The sequence below is a fragment of the Suricata suricatta genome, chromosome 9 (assembly GCF_006229205.1).
Source record: "Suricata suricatta isolate VVHF042 chromosome 9, meerkat_22Aug2017_6uvM2_HiC, whole genome shotgun sequence".
NCBI lineage: Eukaryota > Metazoa > Chordata > Mammalia > Carnivora > Herpestidae > Suricata > Suricata suricatta.
In genome coordinates this window covers 1,501,223-1,520,722 of record NC_043708.1, presented here as the reverse complement: position 1 = coordinate 1,520,722, position 19,500 = coordinate 1,501,223, and the positions used below count along the sequence as shown (strand labels likewise).

Here is a 19,500-nt window from a genome sequence, read left to right as displayed (position 1 = left end):
GGGGGGGGGGGGGGGGGGGGGGGGGGGGGGGGGGGGGGGGGGGGGGCATAGAAGACCTTGTTTAAGATGATGGCCTGGGGGCATCTGGGTGGCTCAGTCTTTAAATGTCCATCTCGCCGTTGGTGAGTTGGAGCCCCACATCCGGCTCTGTGCTGACAGCGCAGAGCCTGCTTGGGATCCTCTCTCTCCCTTGCTCTGTGGCCCTCCCCCACACACTCTCTCAAAATAAATAAAAATAAGTTCAATAAAATGGAAGGGGGCAGTGGCAGTGGCAGCCGGCGGGCCAGGTAAGGTCGAGGGGACAGTGGGTGAGGGTGGGCGAGCTCAGGAGCGGCAGCACGAGCATGCTGGTGCCCCTCCTGGTGGCCCTCCGGTCCTGTCTTACCCCGAGCCGGCTGCGTGATCCCCCGAGGCCCGCGTCAGGTGTGACGTGGGCTGGAGCCGCGTGCTGTGCGGCGCCCCCAGGAGACAGGCCAGCCCCTTCTGTGCCCGCGCCGCCTCCTGCCCCTGCCTTCCCCATGGAAACCCATGGAAACAGAATTTCGGTTCCCTACGCTTTGTTGAAGTGTCAGTGGAGTGGAATCTGGCTTTTCCTTAGTAACTGGAGAACTTAAACTCCACGGAGCACAGGTTTTCTTTTCTCTGGAGGTCTTGTTTATTTAGGGCACGGGTCCCCATTTGTGACCACGCAAGACAGTTCCCACCAGGAGTGAGGCCATCTGCTCAGCCCATGTGAAGGCTCCAGAAAACAAGCATCTTTACCTCTTGCTCTCGCTTCTTTGGAGCCTGTGGTCATTTTGCTTCCCTTTGTACTGGACCCAGCAAGCCATGTGAGTCCGGTCTGGAATGGAAGTTCCCCGTCCACTCGTGGGTTCATTTGGCTGGAGAGCATCGCTGCTTCCCGGCGCCTCAGCCTCCAAGGGCTTCGCACTAGAGCCTGGAAGGTGTGTGTTCTGTCGCAGAAACTCCCCGAGCTGTGCCCCCTCAGCAGTGGGGTGAGTCTGCGAGTTCTGTCCAGTGACTCGTGGGCAAGCAAGCCCCTGACCGTTGGTGAGCTCCATCCTAGTATCCAGGGCAGTCCTGGCATTATCCATCTAGCGACATGGAGGCTCAGATCAGCTAGAAAAAGAGGATCTGGAGCTTTATGACGGCACTTGGATACAGTAACTTCTCTGGTTAGAGTGCATTGCCATGTGCTTCTCGTGCAAACAAGGCTCCAAACCAGGATGGTCCCCATGGGGCTCCTGCCTTGGTTGGCCCAGTGGTCACGCCCCATCACTCAACAGTTGTGTCTCCCCTGGAATGCCACGGGACTCCTGAGGCCCCAGTCTCCTCTTCTGGAGTCTTGTAGCAAAAACCAGAGGAGGCCTGCAGCGGAGTGGGCAGAGGTGGAGGCCGCGGCCAGCGACTTGTGAAGCCGTGTTCTCACCCTGATGGAAATCCAGGCGGGAAGGGTCTTAGGCACAGTTCAGCTTGTAATTTTCAAAAATTTTTTACATTTATATTTGAGAGACAGAGACAGAGCACGAGCAGGGGAGGGGCGGAGAGAAAGAGGGAGACACAGAATCCAGAGCAGGCTCCAGGCTCCGAGCTGTCAGCACAGAGCCTGACTTGGGGCTCGAGCTCAGGAACTGTGAGCTCATGACGTGAACCGAAGTTGGACACTTAACTGACTGAGCCCCCCAGGCGCCCCAGGGACAGGTTAGCTTTAATAAGGGCAGAAGAAGGAAGAAGCAGTGAGGAAAGGTGGGGGATGGTCAGGAGGACTTGCTTTTTGGCTGGGAGCTCCCTCAGAAGCCGGGGTGCCGGTCCTCAGTTACTGGGGGCGTCACACGTGCTTGTCCTGTTTCTCCACAGAGACTGGTACAAGCGCAATTTTGCCATCACCTTCTTCATGGGAAAAGTGGCCCTGGAGAGGCTTTGGAACAAGCTGAGGCCAAAGCCAAGGAAGACCAGCATGTAGGACCCACCCTGCCCCACGCGCTGGTGTCCGAGTTCCCACGAGCAGCAGCGGCTTCGGGAGTTCATTTTCCAAGGGCCCTAAAGATGTAAGTGACCCAAGTCCCGCCCCTTACTCGGGGGGGCCCTTGTCTTATGTCAGGACAGGGTGCACCGTGAGGACGGGGGTCCTGGTGACTCTCCCGCCTGTGGATTCCAAGCCGGCCCTGGGTCACAGACGTGATACTCAATAAAACCCAAGCACTGTGCACCTGTTTTCTGTGTTTTGAATTCTACCCATTTGAACTGGAATCCTATGAAAATACTAGCGTACTTGATCTGCAGATTTGAGCCCACCGGCAGGAGGGGTTCCAAAGCCGGTGGCCCAGTGAGCCGCGCCCCGCGCTCCCGGCCGGTGCGGATGAGTCTCGGCCGTCCTGGGACAGTCGTGCCTGCAGATGTGAAAGCAGGTGCCGCTTCTGGGTCCGGGGACGGCAGGGGACGGCAGGGGACGGCAGAGGCACCTTTGGAGAATGAGAACGCTCTTCCGTTTCCTGCAGGAGGTGGAGCTTCCGTTTCAAACTTTCTTGAACGCCCTGCTGCTGGGCCACATCCCTCGTGTTTCAGAGTCTTCTGAAATCGGCATTATTTAAGATAGGACCGCCGGGATACCTGGCGGGCCCAGTCTGGGGAGCCTGTGACTCTTGACCTTGGGGTTGTGATATCAGCCCCACGCTGGGGGCAGAGCCTACTAGAAAGTAAGGGAGCATTTTATAAAGTGCGAGGCTCTCTTTGTCCTCTGTCCTGGAGCCCTGTGCGTGGGGGAGTCACAGCCCGTAGGGGTCATCTGCCACCACACTGGGGACGCGGCCTTCAGAGCCTGGCCGTGCAGGGGCTTGTGTCCGCCGAGGACGGACGGGCGTCCGGATGTACCCCACGCCACTGGGCGGACAGCCTGTGTCACAGAGTGAGGCGCGGCAGCACAGCGGGCAGCCTAGGTCTCCTCCGTGGCTCTGACTGCCGCCGCCACACATGGTTTGCACCGAGAAGGCGCAGAAGGCAGCGGAGGCACGGTCCCCCCGCCCCAGGGAGGCCGTAAGGGCCCCGCGGAGAATGGGGTTCCCGGGGGAGCCCCTTTGGCCTCGTGTCTGCCCAGGAGAGGTGGCGCTGCCTACGCCGTGCCTCCCAGGGAGCGCTGCCCGGGCACTCGGGCTCCGCGCCCTGTTCACCAGCTTTCTGTTGACAGAGGTCCCTGTGGGGTGGAATGCATGCGCCAGGCAGAGCAGAGCACAGGGTCTCCTCACCCCGCACCCCGGGTCCGCTGGGGCTCAGCCTGTCACCAGCACGGCTGCCACTGCGTGTCCTCGGGCCGCCGGCAGGATTAGGGTCCCGCGTGACTGAGCTTTCAGTCCTTCCTTTACTCCATCAAAGTAGCTGACTTTCAGCGTATTTGAAGATCATCTTTGCCCTAAATGTTAGGACATTGGAATAAATAGCAACTTGCAGTGGTATCATTATGAATTCTTTTTGTTGTTGTTTTAAATTTATTTTGAGATACAGAGAGAGACTGTGTGAGCATGGAGGGTCAGAGAGGGAGACACAGAATCCAAAGACAGGCTCCAGGCTCCGAGCTGTCAGCACAGAGCCTGACACGGGGCTCAAGCCCACAAACCGTGAGATCATGACCTGAGCTGAAGCCGGACGCTCAATCAACTGAGCCACCCAGGCGCCCCTCGTTACCAATTCTTAATGAACATCAGTTTTTTTTAATGTTTTAAATTATTTTATTTAATTAATTTATTTTGATGTTTATTTTATTTTTGAGACAGAGAGAGAGAGACTACACGCATGAATAGAGGAGGGGCAGACCGAGGGAGACACAGAATCTGCAGCAGGCTCCAGGCTCCGAGCTGTCAGCACAGAGCCTGATGTGGGGCTTGAACTCATGAACCATGAGATCATGACCTGAGCCGAAGTTGGATGCTTAACTGACTGAGCCACCCAGGCGCCCCCCCCTAAATTTTTTTATTTTAAAGAGAAAGTGGGTGCTAACTGGGGTAAGGGTCAGCAGCGAGAGAATGAGCGGAGGAAGGACAGAGAGAATCCCAAGCAGGCTCCACGCTCGGTGTAGCCAGACACGGGGCTCAGCCCCACCCTGCAATCACGACCTGAGCAGAAATCAAGCCAGACTCTCAACCAGCTGAGCCACCCAGGCGCCCTTGTACGTCAGTTCTTAAAAATTCCGAGGGTAACTTTCCATAGTAACAACAAAAGACAAGTGGATCATCTGAAAGAAAATTTTTTTCAGGAACGGGAGTCCCAGTGGGTGATTTAACTACAAACCGTTAACGCTCGGTTGGTACATGTTACTCTGTGTGAAGGCGGAGGGAGAGTTTGAAAGCCCCTTGTATTTTGTAACCCGTGGGACCGTTGAACAAGCAGACGCGTGCGCTGTTGGTAAAAAGCCTCTTCAAATACAGGTGTACCCGGAGTCCCACTCCGAGAGGGGATCATGCTGTCTCAGGGTTTAGTTGGCCTCGGGTTCCAGAAAGCTTGTTTCCGGAACCCTGCCCTTCAGCCGGTGGCCCAGCGCGAGTGTTCGCACAGTTTCCCCCCGGCGTGAGCACTCTCCCCGGCGCTGGGTCTTCTTGGCACCCTTGAGAGTTTCCGGGAGCAGAAGCTTATTCGAATGAGCTCTGGGCACAGGCAGGAGGTCGGAACCACCAGAGGCCAGCGGCCTGCAGGGGCGCCGGACTTGACTTCCACGCAGGTCACGACCTTGGGGTTCGGGAGGTCAGAGCCTCGCGGCGGGCTCTGTGCGGACCTGCTTGAGGTCCTCTCTCTGCCACCTCCCTGCCTGCAATCTCTCTCTCGAATAAGTAAGCATAAAAAAGGGATTTTCTGTCATAACCATATGCAAGTAAAGTATTTTTTGTGGATTTTAAATAATTATAGAATGAAGATTAGCTCAGGGACGTATTTTATACAGCCTTTCCTTGAAAATGTCTCTGATATAGTTAATGTTTCTGTTTTCTGAGTTAAAAAGTAAAGTAAAATTGAGTCTGTTTCTCCCCTCTGTGTGTTAGGTGCTGTTTGTAGGCATTGGTGTTTTGTATTTTTGTTTGTCGGTTTGTTTTAAAGTTTATTTATTTTTGAGAGCGAGAGTGCACACGTAAGGGGGGAGCAGAGAGGGAGGGTGGGGGAGGGGACCCCAAGCAGGGCCTAGGCTGCCAGCCCGGAGCCCGGCCCGGGCTTGAACACACACACTGTGAGATCATGACCTGAGCAGAAGCCAGGAGTCAGATGCTCAACGGATGAGCCACCAGGAGCCCCGGTGGTGGTGGGACCGAGCCAGCCAGGTGCCCCAGGGTTGGTCTCTTCATTGCTCATATTTGTCCGAGAAAAGAGGACCCAGGTGTCGCCATCAGAAGTGCAGGGGCAGCAACAGCAGGGGGTCTGACGCAGGCGTCCCCGGGGCGCTTCAGTCCTGTGTGGGGGCGTCCGCCTGGGGGAGGCGCCGGCACTCGGCCTCAGCGCCCTGCCCGGGGTGGCTGCCCACCGGGAGTGACCGGTAAGGCTGTCCCCGGGCCCGTCCCCAAGCACCAAAGGGCATCTACAGGGGCAGGCGGAGAGCCCAGCTCCAGAGCTGAAGGAGGAAATGCCGTTGGTTCCCTGCACGTCCAGAGCTGTCAGCAGCCCGGGATCTTCAGGAATTATCTAGAGAGTGTCGGAGTACGAGGGGGCTGTCCTGAGCCAGGGGCCGAGTGTCCCCGCATCACGCTCTGTCTGTGCTGGAAACCTCACACACAGCTCTTTTTTTTTTTTTTTTTTTTTTTTAATTTTTTGAATGTTTATTTGCTTTTGAGTGACGGAGGGGAGGGGCAGAGAGAGGGAGACACAGAATTGGAAGCAGCCTCCAAACTCCGAGCTGTCAGCACAGAGCCCGATGTGGGGCTCGAACCCGCGGACTGTGAGATCATGAGCTGGGCGGAGGCTGGCCCGTTTTAACTGACTGAGCCCCCCCAGGCACACACCACCCCCTCCCAGCTCTTTAAAGAGAACAGAGCTGTGTCTTCGGTCGCAGAGAAGCCTTGTGCCCAGGCGTTGAGCTAGACTGGCTTGGCCTCGTGTGTTTGACCCTCTGTCCCCCTGAGGGCTCGGCTCTGATGAACCCTTTTTCCGACTCCCCTTCGGGCTCTCCCTGCAGGCGCCAGGGCAGCGGCTGTCTCTGTGCCAGCAGCCTCCACCAGAGGAGGCAGAGAGCAGCCAGCCCCCTCGGGTCCTGCCCAGCAGCCCTCTGTGCTATAGATTTACAGACTAGTTCAAACTTCTTGTTCACGGGGAAATAACAGAACTTGTGGGAAATTGTGTAGTAACATCTTGTGTTTGATATTTCTTTCCCCAAGAAAAGACATTTATGTTCAAATTTTGTTTTAATGCATGGACTGTCAGTTTGCATTTTATTTAATTTTTTAATTTTTTGGAGAGAGTACGCACAAAAAGGGCAGAGGGAGAGAGTCTTTTTTGTTTGTTTTGTTAGAGGGTGCAAGTGAGGAAGGGGCAGAGAGAGAGAGAAGTGGGGCTCACCCGACGCGGGGCTCAAACTCATGAACCGTGAGATCCTGACCTGAGCCGAAGCCAGATGCTTAAGTAACTGAGCCCCCCAGGTGACCTTGAAAGATTTTACTTTTAAGTAACGGCTACGCCCCATTGTGGGGCTGGAACCCACACACCCAAGATCAGGAGTTCCGCGCCGGGGCGCCGGGCGGCCCCGTCAGCTGAGCAGCCAGCTCTTGGGCTCAGCTCAGTTCATCGTCTCACGGGTTTGTGTGTCCAAGCCCCCAGCTGGGCTCCACAGCGACAGCCCGGATCTTGCTTGGGATTCTCTCCCTGCCCCTCCCCTGCTCGCGCAGGCACACACTCTCTCAAAATAAATTTAAAAAACCAGGTTGCATGCCCCCCTGCTTTTTTATGTATTTATGTATTTTGAGAGAGAGAGAGAGGGTGCAAGTGGGTGAGGGGCAGGGAGAAAGAGAGAGTTTTTTTTTTTAATTTTTTCAAGTGTTTATTTTCCTTTGGAGAGAGAGAACAGGTGATCAGGGGAGGGGCAGAGAGAGAAAGAGAGACAGAACCTGACACAGGATTTGATCCCACAGACTATGAGGTCACAACCTGCATAAAATCAAGAGTTGGACGCTTGACCAGCTGAGCCACCCAGGAGTCCCTTTTCTCTGTCTGTAAAAACAAAGGTAAAACACGATTAGCCATGTTCCGCTGGCACTTAACAGGTCTCTGGTTGGCAAGTTCAAGCAGTGCAGGAAGGTGTAGACGCCTGCCCTTTCCGGGGAGTCGGCGTCCCCAGAGGGGAGGCCGGGGCTTCTTGCTCACAAAGCCCATGTGACAGGGCCCCGGTGGGGGCTGGGGGCTCATGTCACGGCCCCATTTCCCTCCGCGCCGCCTGAGCGGCGCGGCCCAGCAGCAGGAAGCACCTGCCACCACCCCTCTCCAGGACGCTTTCATCTCCCGGCCTCAAACTGTCCCCCTCAAACACTGTCCCTCACCCGCCCCCGGCACCCACTCTTCTACTTTCCGTCTCTGTGAGTTTGAATACGCTAGGGACTGCATGTGAATGGACTCATACAGGATTTGTTCTTTGATATATTTCCATTTCTATTTTTTTTTAAGTAAGCTCTATGCCCAAGGTGAGGCTTGAACTCCTGACCCCAAGCTCACGAGTGGCTCTACCGACTGAGCCAGGCCGGCGCCCCTGGAATGGCTGGGGGGCACGATTGCCTGCCCCCCAGCCACGGGCACACGCTGGCCTTCCGTCTGGGGTTCCGCTTCCCGCTGACCCAGCCCACTGCGTGCCAGGCCCTGCTCTCGGGGCTGGGAGTGCAGCCCCCACCCCCACCTCGTGACCCCAGCGCCTCTGCCCTCGGTGGGACTGCCATCCCCCTCGCCAGACATAGCCTTCCACGTCCTGCTCACCCCACGGGTCTTCCAGGAAAGTCATCTCTTTCCTTTCCTGCCATTGAAAGTGAATTGATCCGTCTTCCAAAGGCATGCAGGCTGTTTGAAGCTGCATTTGTAGCTACTTGGCTATTGATTTGCGGTGATGATTGTCCACTTTGTCCTCAGTCCTTGGTGGAAAAGTACAGGAAGAGCCCCCGGAGGAGGGATGAGTGGCACGGACGCGGTTGGAGGAGTCCCAGGGGCGGGGTCTGGCCAGGCATCTGGGGTTGTGAGCGCTCCCCCAACCCCAGCACGCACACCCAAGGATGAGTTTGCCATCAGGACATCCGCAGTTTGGCGCAGAGTGCGAAGATGGCACAGAGCCGGAGCCGGGGCGTGGGCGCTGGCCTGTGAAAGGGCAGGTGGGCCTTTTGCCGGGGGCACCAGTGGGCAGGCGAGATTTTTACCTTCGTGGGAAAGCAGCAGCCCGACGGGCCTCACGCCTCCCCGGGCCTGGCTGGCCTAGCGGGGACGCCTCTCACAGCCGCCCTACGGCCCAGCCCCCGCACCACGGCCCAGTCCTTCCCGACAGTAGGCGGGACCTCGTGGGGCGCCTGGGGGGCCCTCCATTCCTGCTCAGGTCGTGACCTCACGGTTCGCGGGATGGAGCCCCGCGTTGGGCTCTTTGCTGACAGCACAGTCTGCTTGAGATTCTCTCTCCCTCTGCCTCTCGTGCTCTCTCTCAAAATAAATAAACCTGGGGCGCCTGGGGGGCTCAGTCGGTTAAGCCTCCGGCTTCGGCTCAGGTCAGATCTCACGTTCGTGGGTTCGAGCCCTGCGTCAGGCTCTGTGCTGACCGCTCAGAGCCTGGAACCTGCTTCCGGTTCTGTGTCTCCCTCTCTCTCTGCCCCTCCCCCTCTCATGCTCTGTCTCTCTCTGTATCAAAAATAAATAAAACATTAAATAAATAAATAAATAAACCTTTAAGAAAGAAAGAAAGTGGGACCTCCTGTCAGCACAGGGTCCTGCCGCATCTGTCTGCAAACCCCAGAATCTCTCCCTCCGTCCTTGGAGACGCCCAGCCTCCGTAGGGGCAGAGTCGGGTCCTGTCACCTCCAGCTTCCCTGCCCCCACCCCTGCCTCCATGTGCCTGGCACGGTGGACCTGGCCCAGCGGATGTGCTGAGTGAGCGCGGCTGGGGGCCCTGGCCCCTTCACCACGGAAAGCGAGTGTCGCTGTCGGCCACAGCTCCCGGAGCCTCACTCGCCTGGGTTCGGGGCACCCTTGCAGTACCTCGAGGGGCCCGGGGGTCTCGCCCCAGAGCACAGGGCTCTGGCCAGGCCCCGCCCTGCCTCTCACAGGCCCCGGAGGCATCCACACTCCCTGCTGCGCTTCGTTCGCCTCATCTGTAAAACGGGGCATCAGCAGTCTGCTTCTGGAGACCGGCCGGCTGTAGTGGGTGCCCCCAGAAGACATGTCCCTGTCCTAACCCCTGGTACCCGGGACTGTGCCCCTGTTTGGAAACCGGGACTTGGTTTAATTAGTTAAATTAATTAATGTAACTAATTGGGGTGAGATCAACCTGAGTTTAGGAGGGGGCCCTCCATCCAATGACAAGTGTCCTTAGGAAGGAGAGGGAGACTTGTGACACCGGCACACAAAAGGGAAGGCCATGTGCCCATGAGAGAGGCTGGGCTGGTGCGTTGTCAAGCCCAGGGGCTCAAGCCACCATGGGAGCTGGCCAGGGGCCTGCACGCCCCTCCCTCGGAGCCCCAGGGGACCACCTGCCCACACCTCAGTGCCTGACTTCCGGCCTCCAGAACGTAAGAGAAGCTGCTTCTGTTTTGTCCCCCTGCCCCCGCCCCATTTGTGGTCCTTTGTCCCAGCAGCCTCAGCAGACATCCTGCACGTGCTCCAGACTCCGCGCTGATGACAGCGCAGGAGGGATGGAGCGTTTTGGAACGAGGTTGAGTGGCTGTGCAGTCGTGGGAAAGCGCAGCGAGAGTCGCGTCTGATGGATCAGCAGCTTCTCGAATGAACCAATAGGTGAAAATTTCCAGAGGCCGTGCGCAAAGTCTCTTCCCCAGTGTCGTCCCCGGAGCCGAGAACCCGGGATGAGCTTTAGTCTTACCGAAGCGTCCAAGTGGGCACAGCGACTGGATCGGAGTCGAGACTTGCCACCAGTCTGCCCTCTGCTAGCCTCAGTTTCTCCATTTGTAAAGTGGGATGGCGCTCCCTGCCCTGGTTGGTTCTCACAGAACGTGGCTGTGAGCACGAGGGACAGGGTTTGCGCACTCTGTGTGGACAGGACCGTGGGTGCTGGGTGTGCCTCGGGCCCAGACACTCGAGAGGCTGGGACTTTTCCTCTTTCGCCCAGTGTGATGATACACGCATCTGTGCGTTTCCTTACTCAGCGTCTGCCTCGGCCTCCTGTCCACTCCGAGCTGAGCAGAGCCTGGCAGCCCTCTGACCCTCTAAGCCCATCTTTGGCCGGCGCCCCACCACCAGGTCCCCTTTCTCCTGAGATTTCTGGAGTCACGTGGCCCCGGCTGGGCCGGCGCAGATGCGGTTCTGGTGGGGATCGGTGAGCCTCTTCTCCCAAACACGACTGCGCATCCAGCAGGTCGTCCGGGGACCAGGACATCGACTAAGAGAAGAAACCGGTGCAGACAATGCTCATAATCGCACTTCCTGTGTGGACAGGCGGGAGGGCCACCGGGAGCTGAGGAGAGGGAAGAAGGAAGCCGTCTCAGAGGGTGGCGGACACGAGCCCCAGGGAGGTGTGGCTCCCTGATTGGGTGAGGCAGACTGGCGTTGACGTGGACAGTCTGAGCTTGGAGGGCCCCCCCTGCACCAGCCCCCAGGGGTGCTTCCAAGCAAGCAGGGCTGTGGGAGCTCAGAGAGCCAGAGACACATGTACAGAGGACCGTGGCTGCCCCCAGTGCCCCCGGCCCAGCCCCAATCCTGCAGCAGCACCTTCCCAGGGGGCCCCCCATCCGCTAAGCCAAGCAGTGCAAGGTGTTCTGGCCAGGCGGCGGTCCCAGTGGGCTTGGCCTGGCACATTTACTGATGGGTGGGAGATGAGGGTCTCTTTTCTGGACGGGCAGAGACTCGGTCATATGCCAGCTAGAGGCAGAGGTAAGAAAGCCCCAGGACACGGAGCCCCCCCCCCCCCGCATGGAAGCATCCAAAATTCCAGGGCTCCCACAGGTGGCTCTGGGGAGGGGTGAGGCGGATGGAGACCGGGATTTGCACCTGGGAGGTGTGACCCCAGCCTGGGGGAAGCGCAGGGCATCCACACCGGGATGTTGGATGTCTCCTCGCCCGTTCGTTTGCTGGTTTGCTCACTTATTCATTCGGTTTAGCTGCATTTATTTAGAGCCTGTACTAGGCCTTGGGGGGGGGGGCAGCAGGAGCCTCCGAGGGGGTTCAGGTGGGGTCTGTGCCCCAGAGCGCTCAGCCGCTGGGAGGCGAGTCCGGTCCCGCCGGACGGGGCTGAGGGCCGGGAAGAGCAGGCCGGAGGCTGGGCTCGGTCGAGGGAGCACCTTGGAGCCCGTGGCCAGCCGCTGTCAGGCATCCAGGGGTAAGGTCCCCCAACAGTGTCCTGCTCTTAGAGGGGACTGTCGCCGGCCAGCAGCAGCCTGTGCTGATTCGGGGACATTGTTGGCACCTGCGTGGCTATTTTTATCCAAAAACTGGGAAGAGCTCTGCATCTGCCCCATATCTGTGTCCTGAGCAAGTACATCCCCTTCTGGAATCACAGCCATCTGAGGTCGAAAGGGCGGGCCCTGGGCTCCAGAGTCCTGCAGAAGCAGGGCCTGTGGAGAGCCTGATAACCAAGAGAATTGCCCCTGGAAAGGCTTGGTGACCCCCTCTCTGTGGTGCCCTTCTGTGGGGAGTACAGAGCTGAGGCTGGCAGGGTCCCAGGAGAGAGAGTCCTGGGGGACTGCCTGGAGGAGGCAGGTAGTTGCAGGGAGGGGAGGAACACCACACAGTCCATGTGACCCCATCTATGACCTTGGGGATGAGGGGTATGGGGCAGGTGGGGGAGTAGCCCAGGTCCTGGAACCTCCTGGAGTCCTGGGGCTCTGGGCCCTAGAAAGAGAAGAGCAGCCCCAGCCTGCCGGGTCGCACGGTGGCCACAGGAGACCCCAGCTTCCAGCTGAGCCCCCTTCCCTAGAAGCCTCCCCGACGTCTCGGCCATCGGCACACAGGGATCGGGGTGGAGCACAGGACCGGCTCCCTCCCGCCATCTCCTCATGGTGTTCCTGGGAGGCAGATGGACAGGGCAATTACCCCCATTTCACGGGGGAAAGGCTGAGATTGTGCCGTGGAGGAGCCTGGGGCTGGGGCCCTAGTTCAGTTCCTCTTTCGCTCCTCCCTCCTGTCACGCTGTGCCTTGCGTCATGCTGGGAGACACAAAGGCCAGCGTCACCTCAGCTGTTGGGGGGCCGGGTGCTGCTTGCTTTGGCGGCAGTGTGAGGTGGAGGGTCCGGAGGGTCCGGTGCAGTGAGGCTGGGCGCAGTGAGGCTGGGCGGAGTGCATTCCTAACCCATGCCCTCCACCCCCGCCCAGAAAGCCAGAAAGGCCCCTGAGTGCCCAGAGGAACGGGCTGTGAGTCCCCAGTGCTCGGGGACCCAAGAGAACATGCCAGTTCCTCGAGCTGCGTCGCAAACGAGCCCACACCTTCATGGCAGGTCTCAGCCACTCTGTCCGGCTCATAGGTGGTGTGGCCAGGGGTTCGGACCCGGCAGGTCAAGGATGGCTTGTCTCACAGGAGGCGTTTTCACTCAGGTGCGTGGCAGTGACAGTGGCCCTCGGCTGGGAGGTCCGCACAAGTGCGCTCTGTGTGGGCCCCCCGCGGCCGCTTGGGCTTCCTCCAGCAGCACGGCGGCCGGCTTCCCGCGAGAGGCCTGCCTTCTGAAGTCACATTGTGTCACTTCCACTGTGTCACAGGCTTACCCAGCTTCAAGGGAAGGGGACAGAGACCACAGCTCTGCAAGGGAGGAGTGTCAGTCACACCGTAAGAAGACCGTGTGGGATGGGAGATACTGGTCGGCGTGGCCAGTCGGCCGTAGGAGTGTCAGATTTGAGCTGTCCCCCCTGGAGGGCGTCCCAAGTCCACTCGCCGTTATAGCTGGGTCTTCTCTCCAAAGATGGCGGCCGTGCGTCCTCTCCAGTCTCCTGGACCACATCTCTTACCGCATATTTGGAGCACATAGTCCAACATTTTAAATCATTTTTTTTAACAGCAGAATCTTTGGTTTACAGGATGTCTGATGAAGGGACTTTGTGCCTTGGGGCTGGGCTGTCCCTGAGGAACTATGTCCCTGGCCGCCTCCCAAGGCCCCTCTGTAATCCAGGTGTGGTGCCCAAACGGGTGCAGGCGCGGCTGCGAGTCCCCTTTCCCCGCCTCCCCCTCCCCTGCTGGCCTGGGAGCCTGCGAGGAGGCCCTGAGTGTCCCTGTGGCCCACCCCTCCTCAAGGATGCTGGTACAGCACTTTGCCATGTGTTGTGTTTCCGCGTCGCTGCTGGGGCAGAAAGTGGTCAGCTGCTTAGGAAGCAGGTCTACAGGGTCCTGATAAAACTAAACAGACGCCTCCCCTGGAGCCTGGGTGTTCTACCCAAGAGAAAAGAAAGTCTGTTTGCCAGAGACAGTGCAGGAGAGCTCAGGCCAGCCTCCTTCCTGTCAGCCAGGTGGAGGCAGCGCAAGGCGTCCTGCACGCGGAGCAGCGTCAACCTGGGTGAGCGTGAAAACTGCCACTTGGGTGAAAGGTGCCAGACACAAAAGGCAGATACTGTATGATTCTATTTGTATAACATGCTAGAGCAGGCAAAACTAACTGTAGTGAACAAAACAAGAGAACAGTATTTGGGGGACTTGAGAAGGGGCATGAGGGAATTTTGTGGGGTCTACATTCCATTTCTTTCTTTTCTAAATAATTTTTTATTTTTATTTTTATTTTTTTAATGTTTATTTATTTTTGACACCGAGAGAGACAGAGTGTGAACAAGGGAGGGGCAGAGAGAGGGGGAGACACAGAATCTGAAACAGGCTCCAGGCTCTGAGCTGTCGGCACAGAGCCCGACACGGGGCTCGAACCCACGAATTGCAAGATCATGACCTGAGCTGAAGTCAGACACTTAACTGACTAAGCCACCCAGGTGCCCCTTTAATAATTTTTAAAAGTTTATTTATTTAAAAAAATTTTTTAATGTTTATTTTTGTTAGAGACACACACAGAATGTGAGGGAGGGGAGGGTCAGAGAGAGAGAGGAAGACAGAATCTGAAGCAGAGTCTGTCACGGGGCTTGATCTCACAAAGTTCGAGATCATGACCTGAGCCCAAATCAAGAGTCAGACACTTACCACCTGAGCCACCCAGGTGCCCCAAGATTTTGTTTTATTTTTAAGCAATCTTTATACCCAACGTGGGGTTCAGACTCACAACCCTGAGATCAAGAGTCATGTGCTCCACCAACCTAGTTAGCCAGTAGACACCCCTCCCCCAGAGCCCCCACCAGGGCTATTTCTATCTTCATGTCCATCAGACTAGATTGCAATTGTTTCAGTGACAGCTGCCCTCCCCTCTCGGGTTTCTGGCATTACCCTTCCTCGATGACCACAGAAAACAGGCCAGGCCTCCGGGCCCAGCACGTGTTCTCGGTGTCTGACGGTTCATCGGGAGGGTGTGTAGTAAGGCAAACAGCCTCGGGGGCACTGACGGTGTTAAGGCTCAGCAGTGGGTGATGAGTGTTGACCCCACACCCGGTGCCAAGTGCTCTTTCTCCGACAGAGACTCAGTTGCCCTTCCTGCCTGTGTTTGTGCCTCATGTCTGCACGTGGAGACATCCGGGCCTCTCCCTTGTGGCCTGGCGCCCCTTGGCTGGCCAGCCGGCCGCAGGCTCAGGGCACCAGGGTGGCGGGCCTCTCCGCAGGGCAGATGGCACTCCCCCGGGGCAGGGTCCCCAAAGCACAGAAGTGCAGTCATCCTGGCTTTCTGGAGGCTTCGGCCTGGAACTGGGCCGCCTCGCCTCGCTTGAGGGGGGGGGGGGGGGCGGGCTGGGGGGGGGGGGGGCCGGTCAGGAAAGCTGGGGGCCTGGGGCAGGCGGCAGTGGGGCTTCCCCGAGCAGGACCCAGGCCCAACTTTCCCGTGTTCATTTTTTTTAATTTCTTTTTTTTAATGTTTTTATATATTTTTGAGAGAGAGCGAGCGTGAGCAGGGGAGGGTCAGAGAGAGGGAGACACAGAATCCAAAGACAGGCTCCAGGCTCTGTGCTGAGCCAGCTGTCAGCACAGAGCCGATGCAGGGCTTGAACCCACACACCATGAGATCCTGACCTGAGCCCAAGTCAGACACTTAACCGACTGAGCCCCCCAGGCGCCCCTCCCGCGTTCAGAGAAAGTTTGTGAGAGAGAGCAAGGCTGGTGGAGCTGCCCACCCCCATCCTGCTCCTCCGGCCCCAGGGCTGCTGCGCTCCCGGACTGAGGGGCGGCCCCTGCAGCTTAAGGTCCGCAGCGGGGGCTCCTTAAGGAAGACACACCTGCCCATCTGATAAAGGTTGTTTTCAGAACCGAAGCCACACACCAGAGAGGGCGTGACCTGGGCCGAGGGGAGGCAGCCGAGCCTGGGTTCGGATCCAGATGCCAGGCGGCAGTCCCCACTGGACTGTAACTGGATGGAGGTGACGTGGGAGGCGGCCCCCAGGCTGCTGGGGGCGTAGGGGGCGGTGCCCAGCTGGAGGGGGAAGGCAGTGGCATCCGTACTGGAGGGGCCGTGGGGGCGCGGTATCAAGACTGGAAGGGGTGTAGGGGGCGGTGCCCAGGCTTGACGGGGCGTGGGGGGCGGTGCCCAGGCTGGGATGCGGCGGAGGAGCGGCGGGACTGGGTTGGGGGTAGACGAGGCTGGCGCGAAGTTGGGGGGGACTGGCCACACAGCCTGTGCTTACCCTCCTCCCCGCCTGTCCTTCCGAGGGTGCCTGGGCCTCTTTTTGGCCAGGACGACCCGGACAGGTCGCTCCCTCCCGACCTGAGGACACACGTCCCAGGACTGCTTCCCAGCGCCACTTTGCAGCCAAAGGCAGGCTTCCGGTGCCCCCTTCCCTCCCTTCTGCCCCCTTCCCCCCTCCCTCTCCTCTTTAGACGCTAATGGGCTGCGGCTGCCCCCTGGACTGCAGACCCCTCAGGAAATCCCCGGCAAAGGGCAGCTCCTGGACAGAGACATCCACAGACATTTACAGTGAAAAGATGATGCTTTTGAAAAATGATGGGCGCCCTCTCCATTCTCCAATCCAGACAAATCAGTGTGTATGTGTGTGTATGTGTGTGTGTGTGTGTGTGTGTGTGTGTGTGTGTTTTGTTCTGTGTTGGGCACTGTTTGTTCTCCCTACAGTCTCACCACTGCTTGGACTCATCTGCTGCATTCTTGCCACCTGCTACCTGAGTGCCCCTCACCCAGGGAGCCCCCTGAGCCGTCCCCCCTCAGCCCCTGACCCCGGGCCTTCTGTCTCAGCAGCACAGGCTGTCTGCCAGCGCAGGGGCGTCTGTCCTCCAGTCACCCAGCCTCACACCTGACTCCAGGAGCGCTCAGTAAGCATCAGGAGTGAAGTGAGTCCCAGGCTGCATGCTCCTGAGCTATCTCTGGCCCCCAGGTGCTGGCTGTCTGCAGGAGGCTGGCATTAGATGTTTTCGCTCTTACTTTTCTTTTCTTTTCTTTTTTTCATGTTTATTTATTTATTTTGAGAGAGAGAAAGAGAGCACAAACAAAGGAGGGGCAGAGAGAGAGGGAGAGAGAGCATCCCAGGCAGGCTTCGTGCTTCCAGCACAGAGCTGGATGCGGGTCTCGATCTCAAAAACTGCGAGATCATGACCTGATCACGTTGAGTAATGAACTGAGCCACCCAGGCACCCCGTTCGTTCTCACATTCTCACTCTTCCTTGACCAGAAGACTTCAGTCTTGGCTTCATCTGGGGCCTGTCGGTTTCCTCCGAGTCTTTACACCAGCCCCAGCTCTGTTTAGATCTTTAGGCTGCCTGTTGATCTCTTAGGCTTCAGAACGGAGACGAGAATGGTTAGAGAAGGAGAAGGAGACAGAAATAGAGGAGGGCAGAGGACAAGGCATCTACCTTTGGGGAAAGCAGGAGACAGACAGGCAGAGAGGAGGAGGAGGAGGAGGAGGCGGAGGAGGAGGAGGAGGAGGCGGAGGTGGAGGTGGCAGCGGCTCACCCATGGAGGCTGCCTGTTTTCAGAATGGAAGAGCAAGTAAGGGAGTAAGGAGAGCCTGCTCCCAAGGCCCCTGCTGCCCCCATTGAACACAGCCTCACCCTCCAGGCCCCTGGCTAACGCTCCAGGACCCCGGCTAGCCCAGCGAGCTGCTGGCCACACGATGCTGCAGGCCAGCAGGACATGTGCAGACGTGTGTGCTTCCCAGGGCCTGGTCCTCTAGGTTTGCGGGTGAGGACAGATCATGGAATCGGTGCCCCTGAGTAGCCTTGCTGAGGCTTTTCCACCACAAAGGCTCCTCAGCTCTGTTGGCACCCACCTAGGAAGCACAGCGCTGCTCCCTTCTGATTCCTAAAGCTCAGCCGATCCTTGTCCAGGAATCAGTGAGCAAGCCAGGGAGCCTGCAGGGCCTGAGGTGCACTCCAGGGGATGACAGTGCCTCTCTTGGAGTGGCTGTGAGGATCAGAGGATTGAAAGCCACTGAGACTGGGACACCTGGGTGGCTCAGTGGGTTAAGCGGCCAACCTCTGCTCAGGTCATGATCTCATGGCTCATGAGTTTGAGCCCCGAATCCAGCTCTCTGCCATCAGCACCGAGCCAGCTTTGGGTTCTCTGACCCTCCTCAGCTCGTTCTCTCTCACTTGCTTTCTCTAAATGTCAACTTTTTTTTTTTTAAGCAAGGATTTGAAAGCTACTGAGAATGACCAGTGAGGGTAGGTGATTATAAGTCTCAGTGTGAGACTCTGAGTGAGGATGGCCCCCCAGCGCCTGTGCTCCAGCCCCTTGCCCTGAGCGATGGGTGCATCGAAGCCTTTCCAGGAAGGAAATGGCAGGAACAGATTCAGGGATCAGAGGATGTGGTGGCTGAATTGGCATTTTCTCTCTTTCCCCGACACTCCAGACCCATTCCTGCCTCAGGACCTTTGCCTTTTGCTCACTCGGCTTCTTCCTGTCAGTTAGGTCTCAGCTCACTTGCCTGTGTCAGAATTCACTCCACCACCTTGCCATTACCTCATTCTTCTCCACATAGCACCGTATGAGCAAGAGCAGGTGCCTTGTAATCTACCCTGTTTACCAGCACACCTTGGCTCTTATGGTGGAGACCACAGCAGTGCAACAAATATTTGTCGAGAGAATGAAAGAACAAGAGAATAAAACCTAAACAGAGTGTCAGGAATGGGGACAGAGAGGGGAGGGACTAAAGCAGTATCAAGGAGGTAGGATCTTGGTCACTCGTTAGGAGAGGACATTAAGCATCTCAGGTTTCTGGGTGAGTGGAGTGAAGTCACTAAGCCCAGATTTACAGAGGAAGGAGCCTCACTCAGCCTGCTCCTCTTTTTTCTAGAGCACTTTGGTTACAATAGTGTGGCCAGCTCACTAAGGGAGTGTGGGAAGGTTTGACTCACGGCCTCTACCTCACCCCTTTTAAGCTGATCTTTGCATTTATTTGATAGTAAAGTAATTGGACCTCCCTATGAGAATCTAGGAGCACTTACTCGCCTAGTGACTGGGTAATTCCAGGGATAAAAGGGCTGCTGGTGCTGGGCTGAAATAGCTGAAAAGCGCAGCAGTTCCTAAGCTAAGTGTGGGGTGGAGGAGCACCTCCCAGTTAATCCTGCCACAGGCCCGCACTTGGGACATCTGCAGGCACCTGATGGCGGTGGTGGCGGTGGTGGTGGTGGGGTCCTCCCAAGCTGGTGGCAGGCAAAGAAAGCTGAGCCTTGCCCACTGAATCAGCATGTGTCCTCCGGGCGGCTGCTGAGTCAGGCCTGCATAGCTGGCAATGCAGCAGGATGAGGCTCAGGAGGCTCTCTGACCTGGAAGAACTGCCCTTCAGGCGCGGGCTAGAGGTCGTGGTACTGTGGCCAGGGGTGTGGACTGCTGAAGGCTGCTGTTGCGGGATTGGGGGTGCAGCAGCAGGGGGTGGCACGGCTGTCCTTGCAGGGCACTAGCGTTGCAATTTGTGTGAGGCCTTTGTGGCTGAGGGGAGTGCCTGGAAACTCCTCTTGAGCTCTGATTCTTGAGGATCCGATGACCCTGGGGCGAAGGAAAAACGAGATGGGGACGGCCAGGGTGTTGACCAAAGACTAGATTTCCCTGGAGAAGGAAGAGAGGCCTCCTGGCTTAGCCTAGCTCCTTAGGAGCCCTTCCTTTGGAGGAGCTGGGGACCCCTTCCTTTGGACGCTCCTTGCACTTTTCAGAGCGATTGAAACGCGCACATAAAACACGTCAAGGAGGGGCATGGCACACATTGAACATTATTCCGGATACGGGAGAGCAGGAGGGCAGGGCCGGGGCACAGGCAGAGGCGGCCGTCGGGCGCGCGGTGGCCTCGGGCGGTGGCGCCGCGCCCCAGCGCCCTCCTGTAGCGCGTCCGCCGAGACTC

At 57.8% G+C, this 19,500-nt stretch overlaps 1 protein-coding gene across 1 annotated transcript in view; it reads left to right on the top strand.

Moving 5' to 3' along the window:
* The window catches only part of LOC115301121 (apoptogenic protein 1, mitochondrial), a 24,507-nt gene extending 22,300 nt beyond the window's left edge, over positions 1-2,207 (top strand). The window contains exon 5 of the mRNA XM_029950795.1: positions 1,858-2,207. Coding sequence (XP_029806655.1) covers positions 1,858-1,963 — 106 coding nt within the window. The 3' untranslated portion in view covers positions 1,964-2,207. The remainder of the gene's footprint in view (positions 1-1,857) is intronic.
* The last annotated feature ends 17,293 nt before the right edge of the window (positions 2,208-19,500 follow it).